Source organism: Pongo pygmaeus, chromosome 6 (genome assembly GCF_028885625.2).
Source record: "Pongo pygmaeus isolate AG05252 chromosome 6, NHGRI_mPonPyg2-v2.0_pri, whole genome shotgun sequence".
NCBI classification, from domain to species: Eukaryota; Metazoa; Chordata; class Mammalia; order Primates; family Hominidae; genus Pongo; species Pongo pygmaeus.
The window spans coordinates 158,303,870-158,326,016 of NC_072379.2; the positions used below are offsets into that span (position 1 = coordinate 158,303,870).

Sequence of the window (22,147 nt, forward strand, 5' to 3'; positions counted from 1 at the left end):
TCAGAAAGGAGCCAGCATTACTATTGGAAAAATGCTCGTTAAGATGAGAACGAAGATAGGGTTCCTATACCTGCAGAGTCCTGTTTGGCTCTGGAAAAGCAGGAGCTCACGGAATCCTGAGCCCTTGAATGAGCAACGCACCTGGGGAGGCTGTGATGGGAAGCTGCTGGCTCATCCAGCAGAGCTAGCCAGCCCCCTCCCACGGGGACCCCGAGGTCATGCACCAAAGGCTGCACAAACAGAACTGAGGTGGTGCCTGGCTGGTGGCAGAGACAAGGCTCCAGGGGCAAGTGTGCTCCCACCGGAATCTCTCTTTGAGGTCTGGAAGTCATCTCCTGAGCCACTGCTCTCTTGCTTCTGTGGAGCTCCCCTGCTCTCCCGGGAAGAGACTGAACTGGATAAAAACAGACCTGGCAACAAAGGAGAGTGAAGGCTCTCACCTCACTTTCTGCCACTGGGTGCTGGCTGACTGTATTTCTGAGTCCCTGCCACTAATGTGAAAGCACAGGTCACGTACAGGTGCAGGGCACACCTGTGAGTCTTTGTGTCTTCTCTGGAAAGACAACTGCTGAGCAAGGAGGTTTCCATCTGAGCTCTAAAATGCAGATGTAACAGAGTTTCTAGAAAAACTAATTATCTTCATTTTGGCCATCAAAGCCATTGATCCTCTATGCCTGTTATCAATTTAAAGGACTAACAGCTTGATGGAATGATTCACCGGTTGAGGTGGGAAAATCTTTTTTTTTTAACTTTTATTTTAGGTTCTGGGGTACATGTGCAGATTTGTTATATAGGTAAACTCGTGTCATGGGAGCTTGTTGTGCAGACTATTTCATCACCCAGGTATTAAACCCAGTATTCAGTAGTTATCTTTTCTGCTCCTCTCCCTCCAACTAGGGGAAGACCCGGTGTCAGCTGGGTGCGGTGGCTCACGCTTGCAATCCCAGTACTTTGGGAGGCCGAGGTGGGCAGATCACAAGGTCAAGAGATTGACACCATCCTGGCCAACATGGGGAAACCCTGTCTCTACTAAAAATACAAAAATTAGCTGGGCGTGGTGGCGTGCACCTGTGGTCCCAGCTACTCAGGAGGCTGAGGCAGGAGAATCGCTTGAACCCGGGAAGCAGAGGTTGCAGTGAGCCAAGGTCACACCACTGCACTCCAGCCTGGTGACAGAGCAAGACTCTGTAAAAAAACAAAAAACAAAAAACAAAAAAAAAAACAAAGAAGGAAAAAGAAAAAAGAAAAAAAAAAGAAAACCCCAGTGTCTGTTTCCTTCTTTGTGTTCATGAGTTCTCATAATTTAGCTCCCACTTACAAGTGAGAATGTGTAGTATTTGGCTTTCTGTTCCTGCATTAGTTTGTTAAGGAAACTGGTCTCTAGCTCCATCCATGTTCCCACCAAAGACATGACCTGGTTCTTTTTTATGGCTGCATAGTATTCCATGGTGTATATGTACCACATTTTCTTTATCGAGTCTGTTACTGATAGGCATTAAGGTTGATTCTATGTCTTTGCTATTATGAATGCAGCTGCAGTGAACATTCATGTGCATGTGTCTTTATGGTAGAATGATTTATATTCCTCTTGGCATATACCCAGTAATGGGATTGCTGGGTCAAATGGTAGTTCTGTTTTTACGTCTTTGAGGAATTGCCAGTCTTCCACAATGGTTGAACTAATTTACACCCCCTCCAACAGTGTATATGTATTCCCTCTTCTCTGCAATCTTGCCAGCATCTGTTATTTTTTTACTTTTTAACAATAGCCATTCTGACTGGTGTGAGATGGTATCTCATAATGGTATGGATTTGCATTTCTCTAATGTTCAGTGATGTTGACCTTTTTTCCATATGCTTGTTGGTTGCATGTATGTTTTCTTTTGAAAAATGTCTGTTCATGTCCTCTGCCTACTCTTTAATAGGTTGTTTTTCTCTTGTAAATTTGAGTTCCTTATAGATGGTGGATATTAGACCTTTGTCAGGTGCATAGTTGCAAATGTTTTCTCCCATTCTGTAGGTTGTCTGTTTACTCTGTTGATAGTTTCTTTTGCTGTGCAGAAACTCTTTAGTTTAATTAGACCCCATTTGTCAATTTTTGCTTTTGTTGCAATTGCTTTTGGTGTCTTTGTTATGAAATCTTTTTCCATTCCTGTGTTCAGGATGCTATTGCCTAGGTTGTCTTCCACGGCTTTTATAGTTTTGGGTTTTACATTTAAGTCTTTAACCATCTTGAGTTGATTTTTGTATATGGTGTAAGGAAAGAGTCCAGCTTCAATCTTCCACATATGACTAGCCAGTTATCCCAGCACCATTTATTGAATAGGGAGTCTTTTCCCTATTGCTTATTTTTGTCAGCTTTGTTGAAGATCAGATGGTAATAAGTGTGCAGACTTATTTCTGGTTCTCTATTCTGTTCCATTGGTCTATGTGCCTGTTTTTGTACCACTACCATGCTGTTCTGGTTATGGTAGCCCTGTAATATAGTTTCAGGTAGGGTAATGCGATGCCTCCAGCTTTCTTCTTTTTGCTTAGGATTGTCTTAGCTATGTGGGCTCTTTTTTGGTTCCATATGAATTTTAAAATAGTTTTTTTCTAGTTCTGTGAAGAATGCCATTAGTAGTTTGATAGGAATAGCATTGAATCTATAAATTTCTTTGGGCAGTATGGCCATTTTAATGATATTGATTCTTCTTATCCATGAGCAGGGGATGTTTTTCCATTTGTTTGTGTCACCTCTGATTTCTTTGAGCAGTGTTTTATAATTCTCACTGTAGAGATCTTTTACCTCCCTGGTTAGCTGTATTTCTAAGTATTTTATTCTTTTTGTGGCAATTGTGAATGGGGCTACCTTCCTGATTTGGCTCTTAGTTTTGCTGTTGTTGGTATATAGAAATGCTAATGTTTTCTGTTCGTGGATTTTGTATCCTAAAACTTTGCTGAAGTTGTTTATTAGCTGAAGGAGCTTTTGGGCTGAGACTATAGGGTTTTCTAGATATAGAATCATGTCATCTGCAAAAGGGGATAAGTTGACTTCCTCTCTTCCTATTTGGATGAGCTTTATTTTTTTCTCTTGCCTGACTGCCCTGGCTAGGACTTCCAATAGCATGTTGAATAGGAGTGGTGAGAGAGAGCATCTAAAATCATTTTTTAAAAACTGCTTTGTCCTCAGTGAACCCTGACATTTGCTCTGAACTGAATCATCCCAGACCAGACAAACTGACCCCTACTTGCTGACCTTGCAAAGCCAATTGGCGTCCATGCCTATAGGGAGGACACAGTCTTTCCTGCAGTGTAAGATGTTCTTGGCCACTCCGCAGGGTCCCTGGGTGAGGAGGACACAGGGAACTGTGGTTCTTTCCTCACTTTAGACTGGACTAGTGGGTGCCCAGGACTGGAAAGGCCACAGAGCTTGTCCAGGGCAGCCCAACCCTCTGGTTACTCTCAGGGTCTGGGAAGTCAGCACCTCCTGCAGCAGCTGTCCACCTCAGTTCACCAGAAAATTCTCCGGTATGTCCTAGGGCCAGAATCTGGCTACTTGTGATTTCTACCCCCAGCCCTAGTTCTGCTTTCTGGAGCCTTCAAGGGGCCGCTGCAGTTATGACTGGCAGCAGTTTAGCATGATTTCCATCCCTGCCTTACTTTGACTTTCTGCTCAGAGACCCTTCAAAATAACACCATTCCTGGACACCTGGTGTCAGCCTGGACACTCAGGGCCATCATTTCTCAGCCGCCCAGCTGACCGTGCAGAGCAACGGCCCCACGGTGTCCATCTCCAGAGCTCAGGGGCTCATAGTTGAGAGGTGGGTGGACGTTTCCTCAGAGCCACTGCCAGTGTCCCTGCCTACCCCTTCAGGGAGCAGTTGTACAGAGACCCTCAGTGTTCTAGTAGCTGCATTCCAAGACCTTCTTGTCTTAGTGTTTATGGTTAAACAAAGCTCCAGAGTGAAGCTGATGAAACAATGCAGGAAGCTGGATGCGACACCATCCAGGTCCAGATTTCACAACCCTGTGGAACGTGAACTTGGGGGCTCTCGTAAACAAACCTTCCCTGCATCTGGAGACACTGAAATGGTGGCCCACACTGCCAGACTCCTGAAATCTCCCTGTCAGTGACATTTTTGAATGCTGCCTGTTCAGGTGGCCAATTACAAAATATCTTGTTACTCTCAGTCCTACAGAATCTCAGTTATTCTAACACAAACAGTGATTATACAAATCTACCAAATGAAGGCTTCTGTCTTTCTTTTTGTTCTGAGGATGCATGTTTACATCATTTGTTCTTAAAATATTTGCAAGTGATATGAGGAGAGCTACATCTATGCATTCGCTAAGCTGGGTATGATGCCAAATGCCATTTTAGAAATGCTGCAATTAAGAATGATGACAATAATTGCTTTTGGCAGAAACAGAGAGGAAAGAGCCTTTGGAGGGAAATACACAAAGCAATTACCTGTCAAAACTAATAAAAGGAGCATGCCCTGGAATGCACGGAGTACAGAAATGATAATGTGCTCTTCTCAGGAGACAATCGGCGGAGGTGTGAGATGGCCACATGCTGGGAAGGGCCTTAGCTGCAGCCGAGAGCTGAGGGACTAACTGCAGAGATAATCAGAGAAGGGGCTCTGGGCGCCACAGTAACCCTACCGTCCACAGAGGCAGAAACCAGGCAATACACCGTCCAACTAACAGGCTGCTCTTGATGATTTAGCATGGTTTTCAGACAAGTTTCTTCTACTTGGCAGTAACGAGCATTTGTTTCTCCAGCAAACGTTTACTGAGCATCTCCTGCACCGCCATGCACTTTACTATGGGCAGGATCACCTGCCACTGTCCAAGGCTCCCTGACCAGGGCTTTTCTTGCCAGAAAGGATGGCAAAGCTTAACCCTGCAAACACAGCCTTGAGGTGGAGATTTGCTCCTAACATCCCCCTGGCTGGCAAGAGTCCGCTCCTGGTCCCTGAGAGAAACAGCTAAGATGGGAGGAGACAATGCCCCACAGCACAGCGCGGTCTCCAAACATGTTTAGAATGCTGCAAAGGATACTTTACAGCAAGCCAGATTTTTTTCAGATGACTCAGATACGCTGACATTCTGTCTAATTAGTGCGCTGCATGCATCCCACCCTCAACAGCCTGATGGTGAACTACGGACTGTGTCGGGAAATGCCATCTCCTGGGACACCGCCCTTAGGAGGCACCTGGAAACTGGATCACAGCAGAATTCTGAATTTCAGAAACAGCGGTTTGATTCTGGGTTGGGGTTCAGGTGGATTCCACAGGCGGGGGCCACATTCTGGTACCTGAACAAACATTAAGCCCACGACTCCAAATCCAGAAATAACCAAAACTATTAAATGAACAAGAGGATTTTTCAAAGTAACGTTTATAGGTCCAGACAGAACCTATGAATTTTTAAGAATGTGCTGAATCCAATACAACCCAAACATCCAAGTATGCTCCAAATTGAGCCTGAGTCAGTCCAATACATGTGGTTGGGATCCTGACCAGCCATCTCTGCCTAAAGAGAAGGAATCACTGCAAATGCCTCAGAGGTGGGAGTCTCTCCCACACCTGCAGGGTCCTCAGGGCCCTCAGCTTTGCACTGACAGGGACACTGAGTAAATGCATGTGGGCATCAGGAAAATGGATGTGTGTGCTAATTCGTCTGCAAAATACCTGAACTCTTCCTCTTCCAGATGTTTGCTGTTATTACCTTCATGGACAGCCAGGGCTTCCTTCCATGTCAAATATTCTCAAACCCTATTCCCAAACTCCTGCCGTGGCTCGGATGCTGCTGGGGCCGCAGGGGCTTAGAGCTGGGGCCATGCGAGGCCTTGGAGAGGGTGAACATTCAAGGCCTCAAAGCACGGGGAGTCCTGCCGTGCTGGCCAAGGACAATCTTCCATAGATTTATGATTGAGACTTGCGTCTCTTCCTGGATCATCCCAGAACATACATCCACAGCGCCAGGACAAACCACCCGCCCCCACCTAGCAGCAGGGCCTGACCATGGGTCTCGGCAGGAATGGAGCCAGGTGAGGACACCTGGTAGTGGTCTCTCCTTCAGGATCCTGCTGCCTCTGCCCCTGCGGGACGTGACGGGGGTGGGGGGACACCACCCCAGCTTAGTCAGGGCCAGCAGCTGTGCCCAGAGTCCACAGAACAGCCGGCCATGGTGTGGGACAGCTGCTGGGCCCTGGGACATCTGCCCCATCCATACCCTGAGACCCAGCTCTCATGATCTCACAGCCCCATCCTCCCCCAACCCCTGACCACCCTGGAGTAGTTTTGAGCCTGCAGTGGTCTCCTTGTGCCCCCAGGTGCCTGCTGGCACCAGGACACACCTTATGTCCCCCAGATGACTGAGGTCCTAACAACTGTGTAAAAACCTCTGCGCCCCCCTGGCCACTTCCCTCCTGCCTCGGGCCTCCCACCTGCATGCTGGGACCCCTTCACCCTCCCTCCAGCAGCCTTGGCAGTCCCTACCAGAGGCACTTTCCTCGCCTCTGACCCTGCCTTCTTTGCTCTCCGTGAAATTTCAGGAGGAGCATCCACTGCCGTCCTGCAGCCTGGGTCCTGCCCTGCGGCCTGGCTCTGGCTCCATTGATCCTCGGAGGTGGCTCCTGGAGCTGCCCTTCCCACACTTACCACAAGGGCATCTCCGTCTCCCACCTGGAGGAACTCGATCAATGAGTTTCCTCATTTCCAGGAATGCCCTAATTCCTTCCGGAAATGACGGCTCCATGGACCTTCCTGAAACACAGCTCACATGCGAACCCCACTTCTCAGGAACCTTCAGTGGTCTCAGCTCTGCAGGTTGGGCACGCTGACTGCTCTTCTCCCTCAACCGCTCCCTCCTTCCCTCCCTGCGGCTGAGCTCAGGCCTGACACAGGCTTCTTCCACCTGCTGCACACCAAAGCCCGCCACCCTTCAACCTCCAGAGCAAAGCCAGCCTGAGCGCAGGTGTAAATGCACCCCCTCCCTCCTGTGAGCTCCCACAGCACATTTTGGTGCCAGGAGACAGTGGTCTTGGGGGCGATGGCACGCACATCTGCAGATGTAAGAAGAACCCGTCACCACCCGCCTGGGGGGGACAGGGCCAGGTGACCAGCTTCACACTTGTCCCCTCAAACTGGCCTCTGGGGGAGACAGGGCCAGGTGACCAGCTTCACACTCTGTTCCCTCAAACTGGCCTCTCGGGGGGACAGGGCCAGGTGACCATCTTCACACTCTGTTCCCTCAAACTGGCCTCTGGGGGGGGACAGGGCCAGGTGACCAGCTTCACACTCTGTCCCCTCAAACTGGCCTCTGTCCTCCCCTGTTGAAACTACCTTCACAAAAATTATAACAGTGAGAAAATGATGGCAGTGAAAGAGACCTGATTTAACCACCCCCCATCTTGCCTTTAGATGCCCTCAATTATTCCTGGGCTTAGGTCAAGCTAAGTTCGGGAGACTTTTAGGTTATGGTTTAAGTGATAAGAGCCCTTCCCCCAAACTCAGCCATCTTTGTAAAGCTAATGAGAGACCACTGGGCTGGGGGAGGAGAGGAGGCTGAATTCTGCTAAGGCACAGATATAAATGATTGGCAGCCATTATTCTGGAAGTCACAAGATAGGCAACTTCCCTAGTTACCCCTGCAGATGACATCACTATTATGGAACCTAAGATTGGCCTTTTGAGATGTCTTTTCAGGGTTTCTGCACGTCTGGCACCATGGCTCCACCTGGACCGGCCAAGCACTCCTGTAGCCCCACCCAGAAGTGATTCAGCCCACTGAGGACCATTTCCCACACCCCCGTGATGGCACCCCAGCCAATCAGCAGCAAGCACCATTGCCTAGCATCCCCCCCATCCCCAGACTACCTTTGAAAAACCCTAGCCTCTGAGCCTTTGATGAGGTGATTGGAGTAACAACCCGGTCTCCCACATGGCGTGGCCAGCATCACGTCAATTAAATTCTTTCTTGACGGAGATGCTGTGTATTGATTTCGTCTGTGCCGTGGGCAGAAAGAACCCATCAGGCGGTTACATTCTCCACTGGCACGGAAAGAGCTACAGGTAAGTTACAGATCCTCTGAAAAGCTCTGTTAATAATCTCCTGGGATGGGAGGAAGGTTGCCTTGAAATTAACTGTTAATTCTGAGCCACAGAAGCACTACAAAAGGCAGGATACTCAAGTGGCTGCAGACATCTGAGCGTGCTCTGGACACGGCATCCAAGGCCCAGCATGGCAGTCTCCTCTTCCGGACAGAACGTGCTGCCTCCGCCCAGTTCATCTACACGCAGAAACATAGAGAATGGGGTGGTCTGTGCCAGGGGTGTGAAAGGGGAGACTCTAGCCAGTGGAACGAGGAGGGGTCATCAAATCTTAGAAAGAAGAACACGGGGCCCTGCGTCAAACTTCAAAGAATCAACAGACCAGAGAAGAGAAAATGCTGATTTCACAAAGTGGATGGTGAACAAATGGAAAACCTTATCTCCCATGTAAAGGCAAACAGAAAACTCTCAGGACCCCCAAACTCTTTATGCCAAAGGGAAAGTTAAGGATGGAGGCCCAGTTCATTTCACACTGATCATGTCAATTACAAGCTTGTCTTCCCAGGTGCAGAATGACAAGATGAGATCAGCCATTTCCTCTACCTACCCAGAAATACCTGCAAAACTGATGCTTCCTTTACCTCCTTTCTTTCTTCAAAAGTTCATCTGGTCTGATGCAAAACGCAGATTTACTGGGTACCAACTAAAGTCTCAGCATGTGACCATTTGCCTTACTCCCTCCTCGCCCCTCTCCCCACAGGACTTCGCCGCTTTAAGGACAAGTATAAACACTAACCCTCCTGAAGACCTCTTCAGAAAAGATAGTCACGGATGTGTCTGTGACTCAGGTTTTTCTGGATCTGCTGTAAGACTGGTTTAATAAACCTCTTGAAACCTTCATTGAAATCCATGCCTAAGTCACTGATTTTGGTTATCACCAGAGGTGGCTTAAGCTTCTCAAAGTTAAAATGGAGACAGCACCTGAAAAATCCCTGAGCAGACACAACCATTCAGGTCTCATAAATTACCTCAACCTTGATTGATTTGCAGACATAAGCGACACTTAACCCGAGCCATTTCTTGTAAATTCCCATTTTAAAGAAGAGTAGGATTTAAGCTCAACAACCAGAAGTAGCCAACAAACTTTTAATAATCATATCTACAAGGGACTTTCCAATGGGATAGAACAAATAAGGCAGCTGTGCAAGTGTAACCAAGCCAACATTCTTTGTTTTACTTCTGTGTTGTCTATAAAAGCCTCCCCCTCACATTCCTTCAGGGAAGTTCCTGAACCACCTCTGGTTTGGAGCTGCCCAGTTCATGAATTGTTGCTTGCTCAAATGAACTCTTTAAACACGTCACTGTGCCTCAGTTTACCTTTTTGACAGTCTGGTGTCAGAAGTGAGATCCCCAGGAGCAGCGAGTAACCAGGCATGGGCAGCCCCTGGGCCACTGCACTCACTGCTGTCTCGCTGCATTTGGTGGCCACAGGGGAAGCCCCTCTAGGAGGTCGAGCACCACAACTTGCATCCTGAGCTCTCCGACTCCATGGGAGCAGTTTTCATTCCAGAGCTCAGCCTGGGTCTGACAGGGACTGCACTTCAACCTGGACTGGGATCTAGAGTCAAACTGGGTGTTCTACAGGAACTGGCCTGGATCCAGTTGGAGGCCTCAGGTAAGAAAAATGTGAGAAAAACAGGGAATTATGGGTTCATCAGAATCCGTGGAGTCTGGGACACCCCATCTGGAACTCCAGCTAATTATATGTTCAGAAACTACAGACCCAGAGCCCGTGCCTTTCTAGAGAAATGGGTGCAGCTCAGGGGGATGACTCTGAGTCACAGTGGCCACACTGGCAAGTTCATTCCACATGAAATCATTCACGTACGGGCACATTCAAGAACAAGGAATCGTGAGTGCCTGCAAACCACGCAATACATTTTTTGATTGGCATACAGATTGATTTCAGACAGAATGACTGGCATACAGATTGATTTCAGACAGAAGGACTCCAAAATACAGCCTCCCTAAAGGAATCTTTACACCACTCGAACAAAACGCTATTTTGAGTCTACTAACATTTGATTTCTTGCCTTTTCCATATGAAGATTCTGAAAACCAAATTCCTTACAAATTAAATCCTCCACTGAGCCTGGGGCATCTGCAACAACTCACTCAGATTTTGGCCTTGCACACAACCCTGAGCTATTACAAAAGCAGCCACCTGAGGCTGAAGAAAAGGACTCGTCAACACACCAGTGTCTCCTGGCCACCCCTAAACACGGCCCACGGTCCCAATAAATCTGACCCTGGACAACAGGCAACTATGCCCACAACTCCTTTCTGGAGAAAACTTAATGTCCTTTCTCCCTGCCTTAGAGATACCGAAATCTTTAAAATGCAGGCATCTGGGAAATGACGCATCAGAAGGGAGAAAAAATGGGAACACTGTAGAAAAAAAACTGGCAAATGGAAAATCTTAAAGTCCTTTCCATATGTATTAACAAAAGACTTTGGCCATCTGAACAGGTAACTTTATCTGCCAAGAACACAATTTGGACCGACCAGTGAGTTTTGTATTACTGTTCCTGGCACAGGGCTACAATTTGAGAACAGAGGCGAGGAATCTCTGCTTCTGTCTGTTTGGTTATGTATGTCTATATGTATGTATGTTATTTATATCTCATATTACCCTACCTTCTCATGTTATTATTAGAAATAACATATAAAAGAGATCTATTTTGTTGGCCTAAAGAAAATTAGGTGCTTGTATAAATTAAATATTTTGTGAGGAAAAAAAGGAACTAACCCAATGGTTTTCAAGTTCATATAACTTGAGTAATCTTTAATAAATAAGAATATCAATGATTTAGTAGAAATGGACATTCTACCTAGCTGAACTAGTCAAATAAGCTCATTCCTGTTAAAAAATCTGTCAACAAAAAAATAACCTGAGATGACAGGTAGTTTGATATTATCTGTCTGTTTAAAAACAGTTTCCAAAATATTTTTGAAAACTTGAAACTCTGAAATTATACTAAGTTAAATTAAATGATATTTACTACATATCTAGATCATGCCCAAATAAGATAAACTACTAAAACACTAATTCCTAAAAAGAAGTTTAAGCTTAAGTATTTTTGGCTTATTCTAGAGGAACTGGAGCTACCTGGGTCTGCCAGTAAGTGTGTCCTGTGCTGAGAAAGTACATGCCATTTAGTAACTATGATATCATGTACTTCCTAATTCACAGTGCATATCGGTGTCACTAAGGATTAAGAATTTGAATTAACAGATGTAATTAAAACCACTAGAAATAAAGATGAAAGCAAACAACTGTATATGAAAAAAACACAGAAGGTAGGATGTGTTTTTAATAAGGAAAAGTATACGAGGTCTGTGTTTAAGGAAAAAGAGAGTACTTTTATCGTAAAGCAAGATTACTGATTGTTCCAGAATAAAAAAGAAGAAAATGAGTAAGACAAAACTGAGTGGGTATACACAGTTGTAGAAAGTCTGACAAAAGAAATTTTATGTGTGGTCAAACTACTAACATTAGAATGATTTTATTTATAAGTTTTTGTTAAAAAAAGCTTAAAGTACTGACACAAAGTGAGTTTGTTTTCTATTAATAGTACAATATTTTCTTTTTTTTTGAGACGGAGTCTTGCTCTGTAGCCCAGGCTGGAGTGCAGTGGGTCCATCTTGGCTCACTGCAAGCTCTGCCTCCCGGGTTCACGCCATTCTCCCGCCTCAGCCTCCCAAGTAGCTGGGACTACAGGCGCCCACCACCACGCCCGGCTAATTTTTTGTATTTTTAGTAGAGACGGGGTCTCACCGTGTTAGCCAGAATGGTCTTGATGTCCTGACCTCATGATCTGCCTGCCTCAGCCTCCCCAAGTGCTGGGATTACAGGTGTGAGTCACCGCGCCCGGCCAATAGGACAATTATTTTCTTGAATATTGGTCTTTTCTTAATTACAAAAGTTTTTTTTTTTTTTTACATTTTAAGTAATTGGCCTAGAAAACAATGATTTTGTGTTTTATCAGGATAACTTATTAAGCTTCATGTTGCCTTTATTTAGTCTTTGATTAGTTAAGAAAAGTCTTTAATATTAAAAAAGGGCCGGCTACAGGGGCTCGCGCCTGTAATCTCAGCACTGTGGGAGGCCAAGGCAGGCGGATCACTTGAAGACTTCAAGACCAGCCTGGCCAACATAGTGAAACCCTGTCTCTACCAAAAATACAAAAAATTAGTTGGGCATGGTGGCACATGCCAGTAATAATCCCAGCTACTCGGGAGGCTGAGGCAGGAGAATTGCTTCAACCCAGGAGGCGAAGGTTGCAGTGAGCCCAGATTGCATCCCTGCACTCCAATCTGGGTGACAGAGTGAGTGAGGCTCTGTCTCAAAAAATAAATAAAATAAAAATAATATTTAAAAAGGAAAGTTCTTTATTACAATCTGGTATCTGTTCTATAAAAACCTGCTGAAAAATGTTAATAAATGGGAGGAGGCCAGGCACAGTGGCTCACGCCTGTAATCCCAGCACTTTGGGAGGCCAAGTCAGGTGGATCACCTGAGGTCAGGAGTTCGAGACCAGCCTGGCCAACACGGTGAAACCCCATCTCTACTAAAAATACAAAAATTAGCTGGGCTTGGTGACAGGCGCCTGTAATCCCAGCTACTCAGGAGGCGGAGGCAAGAGAATTGCTTGAACCCGGGAGGCAGAGGTTGCAGTGAGCTGAGATCACGCTATTGCACTCCAGCCTGGGCGACAGAGTGAAACTCCATCTCAGAAAAAATAAATAAATGAGAGGATCAGCCAACGTCAGCAAATGTCAGCCGGATGGTTTAATTTCCACTCAACCCACGACACGAGGCAACCCTCAAACACACAGGCCCTGGCCATGAAGCCTTTGGGGCATCACAGGACTGGGTACTGACCCAGAAAACTCTACAAAGCTTTGTGACCAAAGAGGTTCGAGTCCCAAGTCCCCTTCAGGAAGAGCTGCAGTCTGCTCAAGTCTCCTTCAGGAAGAGCTGCAGTCTGCTCACGTGTCTAAGTTTGCCTCTGTTGCTTATAACAACATACCGGAAACGGGGTAAATTATAAAGGAAAGGCATTTATTTCTCACAGTTATGAGGCTGGACAAGTCCAGGGTTGAGTGGCCACAACGGTGAGGGCTTTCTTGCTGGCGGGGACTTTTCAGGGTTCCCAGGTGGCACAGGCCATTGTGTAGTGAGGGGGCTGAGCGTGTTGGCCCAGGTCTCTCTTCTTCTTATAAAACCTCTCCCACGAAAACCCACTAATCTATTAACGGATTAACCCACTTATGAGGGCAGAGCTTTCATGACCCAATCACCTCTTCAAGGCCCGTCTCTCAATACTACTACATTGAGGATTAAGTTTTAACCTAAGTATTGAAGGGGATAAATATTCAAACCATAGCAAATCAAAAACATGTGAGAGCCGAAGTCACCAAGAATCTGACAGGTTGCATGAAAGCGCACATTAGTGTCCATCCACAGTGGCCATGTACTGAAGACAACCACTGCTGCCCAGGAAGAAGCTGAGAGGTCACTGGCCACACACTGAGGAGCTGTGTGTGTGGTGAGCTGCATGCTGGCTGTGGGTTTGGTTTCCATTGAACCAGCCCAGGTCTCTGAGCCTCTCAAGAACACCCGCATCAACACAGTCCTTGTAGAAGAACAGGCTGAGCCCAGGAGAAGGCGGACAACATGCTGTAAAAACCATGGCTCGTAAGTAAAGAATGCGAAATGGGTATATAAATATAAAATCATAAAAAATGAGGCCAGCAGGAATTGTTACTGCTGTGGCCATGTGGAGGAGCAGCAGCCACTCGTCACCAACCCCCACCAACAGGACGTGAAGCACCCAGGTTCTGAGCACACCCAGGCATACCTGGGGAGGAGGAGGCAGATGTGAGAGCCCAAGGATGGAGGAGACAGAGATCAAGAGACGCGAGTGGAGAAGGCAGAGAGGTGTGCACCAGGAGAGGCTATCGACTGCTGGGAGCTTGCTGCGTCTGGGGTCACCAGCACCAGACTGAGCCCTGACCTCAGCAGGAGGGGTGGGGAGGAAGCTGACTCTGACCCCATCAGCAGCAGCTCACCGCAAGGGGCCGGCCGCCCACCCCGAATCACTTCCTGTGACCCACTGTGGTCACTCAGGCAACAGCTCCGTTCTTCCCAGACAGGAGAAGCCATTGGTGCACTTCTGAGTGGCCCACTCCTTCACCTGCCAGGAACTGACTTCTCAACCATAATTCCCTTTATGATTCTTAAGCATTTTATTCAGGGTAAAAATTAATTCAGTGAGATTTGTTTCCTATAAAAAGTAAATATAAAGACATTACTTTAAAAAAAAATAGAGACAGCTTCTTGCTCTGTTGTCTCTGTTGTCCAGGCTGGAGTGCAGTGGCGCCATCATAGCTCACTGCCGCCTTGAACTGGGCTCAAGCAATCCTTCTGCCTCAGCCTCCTGAGAAGCTGGGACTATAGGTGTGTGCCACCACACCAGGTTAAGTTAAAAAGTTTTTCTGGTGTCTTGCTATGTTAATCAGGCTTGTCTTGAACTCCTGCCTTCAAGTTATCCTCCTGCCTTGATCTCTCAAAGTGCTGGGGTTACAAGTGTGAGCCCATTGCACCAGGCATAAAGACATTACTTTAAGACTGTCCCAACCAATAAACAGTTATTAATTATTTAAATATCCAAGACAAGGAAATGACCTTAAGGAGTTTAGAAAATAGAAGAAATCTAGTCAAAAAGATCCAAAAGAAAAAAGTGACCAGGCTGTTTATCTCATCAGTCCAAAAAGTTATTTGGACTAGAACAAGGACCTACTTATATCAGAAAGAAAATGAAAAGGAAAGATATAGGCACCACTTAAGATACAACTGACGTCTACACCATCAATATCGACATCAGAGGAACCTACTTCTCTGCTTTCTGCCGTGGATGCCAAAACTGCTCGGTTCAGACCTCCTGGAGCATAACACAGTGATTATTCATTTAGTTTCTTAGCACAGGTCTGCCTTGAATGTCTGCTGAAGACCAGGAACAGCGAGCTCCCACCAGAGCTCCAGCTCCCGCAGCAGAGGGCAGCATCGCAGGGCAGCTGAGCTGAGACCACAGAGCGAGGTGGCATGCTGCAGCCACACAGGGCCTTGGACCCCCCGAGGAGGGTCAGTCCCCACATGACGCTGTGAGCAAGAACCCATTTGTGGACACTGTCTGGTTTCCTCTGACAAAGAGAAACAAGCAAGAAAGGGCTAGGTGTAAAATGGGTTGTGATTAACCATATTCCATGACATGACCGTCACAGGAATGAGAAAGTGGGCTAAAATAGTGTCATTTGGTCATAGGAGATGGTGATTCCAATTTTATATTAGTGGCTTGAAGTTAACCCTCAAATGCTGGTGAAATATTTTATTCCCACCGACGAAACGGTCACTAGAACATTGTTTGTAGTAGCAAAATATTGTCGGCTACCTAAAAGTCCATCGACCTGGGAGAGGCTAAAGAAACACATTAGAATACTATAGCAGCTCTTAAAGAGAATATGAGAACAAATACAAAACAGTCGCCAAATACATCGTTACACTGAAATGCAAAACAGAAAAGAAAAGCAAGATGCCAAGCGCATGTGTGAAGAGTGTGCCAGCTTCCACGTATCTGGAAGGAAAAGCGGGGTCTATCCACGTGTGGATGTGTGCGCACCCCAACTCTCTAGGGGCAACTTGGGGCTGGCAGCAGTGGAGTCTGTAGAGACATTTCCTATTACATACATTTTTGAACAGAATTTTTCTACGTGCATATTAGATATATGTGTATATCACTTAATTTCTACTGTGAGAATTTTCATTAATTTGTTCAGCAAAAGCTTTTAGAATATCTCTCCAGATGCTAAGTTCTGTGTGAGACTTGGGAGAAGCAGCAGAAACATGATGCCATCTCCTCTGAGCACTGTAGGAGAAGGACCAAGAAATCACACAGTGAGTTATGATGACGAAAGTCACAGGATGCTGTGGGACAGTAAAGGAAGCACATTTACATCCTACTCAGCAGCCACCAATCCTTGCTTTAGGAGATCATTCCCCCAAGTATGATAGATAATATGTTTATCTGACATAAGTCATCCTTCTTTCTGAGGATGTCTGTATAGCAAACAACCTAGGAGAGTTCGATAATTAAGATAATTACAATATCATCTCTCTCTGTAACAAATGCTGGGGATTTGCCAGCAGCCTCCTTTTGACACTGGGGGTTTCCTAAGCCAGTTCTCCTCAGCTACGACACAAATGCACTGCATCCGAGGGGGCAGCTCCCACTGCTCCTGGGAGGCTTGAGAAGCAGAGGGAACCCATGGGCACATGCCTGCTGTGCCGTGAACAGCAAGTCTCTTGTCTCTGGCCCAGAATCTCACGTCTTCTGCAGCATCTGCAAAACTGTGGCGGGCGACCTTGTTAGCCTGCAAGTGGGGAATGACCTCAAACCCTTCACAGTTCCTGACATGTAGATCAAAATTAGTTCAGCATCCGTTGTTTTAAAAAAAACAAAGAAAAGTTAGTTTTTAAGCCTAGCACTTTCCGTGGCCTGGTCTAAGCTGACACTCGCAGTCAGATCCATTTCACCCATGCGCCTCTGAAGGATGGCTCAGAACAGTGAGCTCCCAGAACACACAGAGACCACCTCTGCTTCTCCCCAGCGGAGGTCACACCCCTCCAGACGCAGGTGTAAGAATGATATAAAGTCACATGAAAGTTCCTGTCCAGCCTGTGCCTAGGCAGGAAGCCTGGACAAAGCCCCCTCAGGGACCTGTGCCTTCCACCTGTGAGCTGGCATGGCCATGGGAACAGGGCTGGATCTCGGCTCTGAGGCCGGGAGTGCCTCATACACACATCGGCAAGAGAAAGCTTGTCTTAGTGATGCATTGATGTTAAGTCATACAGCTCCAAATAACTCCTAAGCTTACAAAAAGAATCCTGTAAGAGAGCTTAGAATTGAAACTGGTTTCTGTCTGGATTTACGTGTTTTTTCGTTTTTGGTTTTTTTTTTTTTTTAGATTGAACATGTAATAAAGAGAAACATTTCCAAATCAGACTTACACAAATTACCTCACTGGAATTGGAAGCTAGGTTTTTTTCACCTCATTTCTGGCACTCTTTCACACAAATTTCTTAATTGTATGGATTTAAAAGTGGCTGTAACAGACCCTCAGTGTCTCATCTCACCTGGCGTCAGGTGCAAATGCACACTGTTGTCTCGTGGAATCACTCAGCCCATCTAATCAGACGCCTGCCTCAGCCTCAGCCTGTAGATTCTGGTTCACATCGCTGATAGCATCTTTATTCTGGTAACTTACTTCTATTTACATCCCTGGCATTTGAGCCATGCATATTTCAAAGAGTACAAAAAAACAAAAGAGTGGCCAGGCTGAGGCCCCGGCATGCTACTGCTTCTCTCCTGAAGGGCAGTGTCTTGTTACCAAGTACTTCGTGCAAGTCAAAAAGGTAAAATGGATCAGATGCAGATATTTTTCCTACAGAGCTGATATTGGAAATAAGAGCCTTCAATACGAGATGTCCAGGTAGACATCTGTCGCTGCAAGAAAGCCCAGTGACAAGTTTCCCAACCAACGCTGCCTACGAGGGGCTCTCAGGCCTGCATCTGAACCCGCCCAAGTTGGTGTGGGGCTGAGTGACTGCCTGGGACCTGTGGCCCCTAGCACCCGATGTGACTCACACACAGACTGCCCACTGAGGGGGAGCCCCTGTAAATAGTGTAAATGTGCTGACCTGCCTTTGGGTGAGGGTGTTCCAGGAGGCGTCGCCAATCTCAGGTTAAGCTAGGGTCCAGCTACCGTGCAGAGAGCCATCAGACGGCTCCAGGCTCCCTCAAAATCTTTTTTTTAATGTATTGTTTGCAAACTTTTAAGAAAGTGGAATATTTTATATAAATCTGCATTTCTAATATCCCATGAAAACAGGAAGCTGGACAATTTGGAACTTGGAGGTGAGGAGGGCTGCCCAGGCCCCCAGGCCCCCAGGTAACCCTAAAAGCCTGTCTCTCCTCAGGACTACCTTTCCTAACTCAGAATTTTCACTGGGAAGAAGGACCCTCCATGGCCACGCTGCTGCTTCTGCCGTGGCGGACTGGCTGCCTCCTCCATCCGCATCTCCTGGGCCGCGTCAGCATTTCCCAGGACAGACTCTCAGCATGGCTGCAGCCAAGTTACTTTATTTGCCTTTCTCTGGACAGAGTTCACCCAGACAATCTGGAAGATGGGCCAGAACCATGCGTGCACCACGGAATCGCAGATCTTTAAAGCTGGAAGAAGCCTTGGAGGCAGAGCCTGCATGCTTCAGACCAAGAAATGGTGGCTCAGAAGGGGATGGGAACGGGGAGGGACACCTGTTTTAGCGACAATCTACAGCCCATTGTCCAGCGTGGAGACCGCTGGCCTCCTGTGGCTACTGGACCTTGAAATGGGGTCCAAATTGTGTTGTGCTGTAAGCACAAAAAACACACTGGACTTCTACAACTTAGCATAAAATAAGAACGCAAAATTAATAATTTTAGGTTGATTATACGTCGAAATGTTAACGATTCAGATTTATTCAGGCAAATAAAGGATCCTATTAAAATTAATCTCTCATGCTTCTTTTTACTCATTGTAATGTGGCTTGCATTCTGTTGCTGCTGGGCAGGGCTATTCTTGAATAAAGCCCACCATCTGAGGCCCTCTACAGGACACCACACTGTTTTAACACAGATTTAATTTCTTTCTTGAAGAGGAGAAAATCATGACAAAGAGCAGAGAAAGCTGAGGGACAAAGGCCTTGCTACTATTTATAGGCCGGGTGCTATTCCAGGGCAGAGTCTATAAACAGGTTGTTAGCAGGCCCAGTTGGAGCATGACAGCCCAGCATGCCTCTGTCAAACCTGAGAAGGCAATCTGCACGTTCACAGTGTTCACCGCCGGCCCGTCTTCAGCACAACCTGAGTCCCATTTTCCTGTTTGCTTTCTGCCAAGTACCCACCATCCTTAACCAGATCAAAATCATCTGTCCTATAGCTAAGAATTTAAAATGCAAGAATTCAGATAAATGCCTTTCTCCTGGAAAACTGAAGCTGCTTTTGCAAAGCATAACAAAGCCCACGAAATTGTTTTAGTAACTGTTGCTATCATCTTAAACCATGGAAACAGTTACTACTAAGGATTAAGGTTTTCTTTTTAAAGGTGTGTGTGAAGACCCTACCTATCCAACTCTCTATGAGTTTTACCAGTAGTTCATTAACCAACAATGGGAAGTGGCCTTTCTTTTTCTTTCTTTTTTTTTTTTTTTAAGATGCAGGTGGTGACCCTGAACCACAGCTGAGTGAGGCGCATTCCCGGGTGAGAATGTCACTGGAGTTCTTACTCACCAAGCCTCTGCCTTACCTTTGTGTTTTTCTGTTTGAGACCTCAGAAGCTCTGCACATTTTGTTTCTTCCTCCTGTATTTCCAGATGAAATCGGCATTCTGGGTGAATGCTGTTCACCTGTTCACGGTTAAAAGAAATATTAATAACTAAAAATTCCACAATAAGAAGAAAAGCAAGCAAAAGTTCTACAAAAACAACCCCAAACCTCGCAGTTTTAAACTGCTTCCAAACCAAAATGCATTTAAAACCAATCACCTTGATTTTTCTGGCATTTTAAAAAAACTTCACTATTTACTTTGTAAAGGTATTATAAAACAAACACAAAATCTAATAGAATTTTTTTTTCTGAGCAGGAAAATGAACTTACTAACAGAATACATCGGTACTAATTTGGAGGCAACAGAGCTCTTTACTCCATTAATCTCTCGATACCCGGCTCCTCCGTTTCACAGCCTTTTGGTTTGGTTTAAGCGGATGCCTGTGGACTGTGCAGCTTCCTCCGAGGACGGCCTCCACCCGGGAAAGAGCCGTGATAGAAGGGCTTTATTTTTAAAGGTGTTGGTACATGTTCAAAGCTTAACCCTCTAACTACAGATAAAACTGCAATCATTTTGACTAGAATTTGGGGTGGAAGAGATATTCAAAGAAATCAGCAAGATGAGGAGGGAGGCAGAGGTGGGGGAATCACACCATTGTGGCCCCACAGGGAAGAGGGGGCGATTTCCAGTCAGGCTCCATCAGGGGAGCGAAAGATGCTACAAAGATAGTAATTAACAGTCTATTAATGTGAGAAGAAGACAGAATTACACAATGCTTTCTCCCAGAAGGCACTGTTTCTACCTAGATCAACATTCTTGTTCTTCACGCCCTCCCCCAAGTCAGCACAGGGCCTGCCAAGCAGCCCTTGGGGGCTTAAGGAGGGCTCCCCCCACCCATCCTTTTGGTCTTGATCTTCCCCCTCCCCCACCACCGACCAAATTCTACTTGTACTAAAGTAGTAACTAAAGAGAATCATACTGTTGGGCATACTATGGCCTATGTTTAGTTATCTTACTATTGAAATGGTCAATAAGAGTTCCAACCAGGAACACACTATCCTAACGGAATTAAGGGGAAAACAACGCTGGAACTTCTGCCACCTTTAGCCCCATTTAAAAGGGCCGCGAGCTTGCTTCTAGCTCGTGACTGAACCAGCACCAGGCACTGACTCTGGGCTCCAAGTCCTCTGTTTTCACGCTGGACAAGTAAGTGGCTTACATTTCAGAATTAAGGAAATTACATTGATGTAAAAAGAAAAATTTTGTTAAAGTATAAAAGACATTAATAATACCTGACGTTCCTGGAATATGCAGAGCAATGACTTCTTTTAGGACATTTTAGCAATGAAAGCGGCATTAACCATGATAAAGCCCGGTACTTTCCAAGGACCCGCTCCGCAAAGCGCCCACCCTCGAGGGAGGAAAGCCAAGCTGCGCCTCCGCGCAAGGCCAGGGAGTGTGGCTCCAGCCACGCTGCAGACCGGGCGTCGCCGGTTAATCAATGACACTGTCGGGTCAGCAGCGCAGCCTCCCAGCTGCAGAGGGGCCGCGCATCGATCCAGACCTACCTCGGCTGCGACGCGCACGAAAACCGCGCGCACCGCAAACCCGCTTCAGTCTCCAAGAGGAAAGCAAGAAACAAGGCTCGGGTTTTTTTCTTTCTTTCCTTTTTTTTTAAGGTTCACAAAGGGAATAATTCAGAACTCCATGTGCGAAGGCACTTATTCAACAAACTTATGCGCAGTTATTTCCTCCAATGCTCTTGGGGAAAAAAGCAACTATTTCCAAAAGGAAACTTTATTTAACCGACGCCACGTCTCCCGACACTAAAACCAACAAACCAGTAAGTACAGGGAGGGGCCGAGAGGCATCTGCGGCCAACGCCAACCCCGATCTCCCCGTGAAACGCGCAGCCAGCGCAGGTGCCCGCAGCTCCCAGCTCCCGGGACGGTCCTGAACGAGCTCATCGTTGACACGTCCAGGAAGAAACGATCCCGTTTCCAGCAAACCCCGGACGGTGGGGCGCGGGGAAGGGCGCAGGCAGCCTCCCAACCCGAGTCCCGCAACCCGGCGGGGCCGGAGCTCGGCGCTTCACGCTCTCCCGGAGGAAGCTCCGGACCCCGGGTGACCCCCGCTCCCTCTCCCGGACCCCGCCCGCGCTCCAGCACCCGGGAGGAAGGCGAAGCCCAGCGGGAGGAGCGCTCTTCTCGGAAGGGGAGAACCGGGTCCGGGGCGCCGTGGGGCGGGGGTCGCGGGCGCACTCACGGGGGCGAGCAGCCAGCAGGTCAGCAGCGCGGGCGGCAGCAGCGTCCGCATCCCGAGCTCAGCGTGCCGAGGGCCGCCCAGCGCCCGCCGCCTCTGTCCTGGGTCCCGGCGGTTCCGCCGCCTCCAGCATGGGCCGGGAGCGAGTGCGCGGAGACCTGGGGCCCCGCAGCTGCAGCCGAGCGGCCCGAACGCGTGGGCCGCCCCCTCCGTCCCGGCAGCTGGAGCGCACTCAATGCACGCCCGTCCCCCACGCGCCCCGCCGCTCCGCCCCCGGCCCCTGTCCCCGCCCCGCGCTGCCCCAGTCCTCGTCTCCCTCCTCCCCCGAGAACCCCCGCTCCGCGCCCCTCCTCCCC

The 22,147-nt window shown here is 47.3% G+C and overlaps 1 protein-coding gene across 2 annotated transcripts in view; it reads right to left on the reverse strand.

The window, feature by feature from the left end:
- The window catches only part of VIPR2 (vasoactive intestinal peptide receptor 2), a 113,786-nt gene extending 91,840 nt beyond the window's left edge, over nt 1-21,946 (reverse strand). For both annotated transcript variants that reach the window (XM_054495225.2, XM_054495224.2), the window contains exons 1-2: nt 21,795-21,946; nt 19,509-19,608 (exon numbers count right to left, since the gene is read on the reverse strand). In XM_054495225.2, coding sequence (XP_054351200.1) covers nt 19,509-19,608; nt 21,795-21,845 — 151 coding nt within the window. In that variant the 5' untranslated portion in view covers nt 21,846-21,946. The remainder of the gene's footprint in view (nt 1-19,508; nt 19,609-21,794) is intronic.
- Nucleotides 21,947-22,147: the final 201 nt, after the last annotated feature.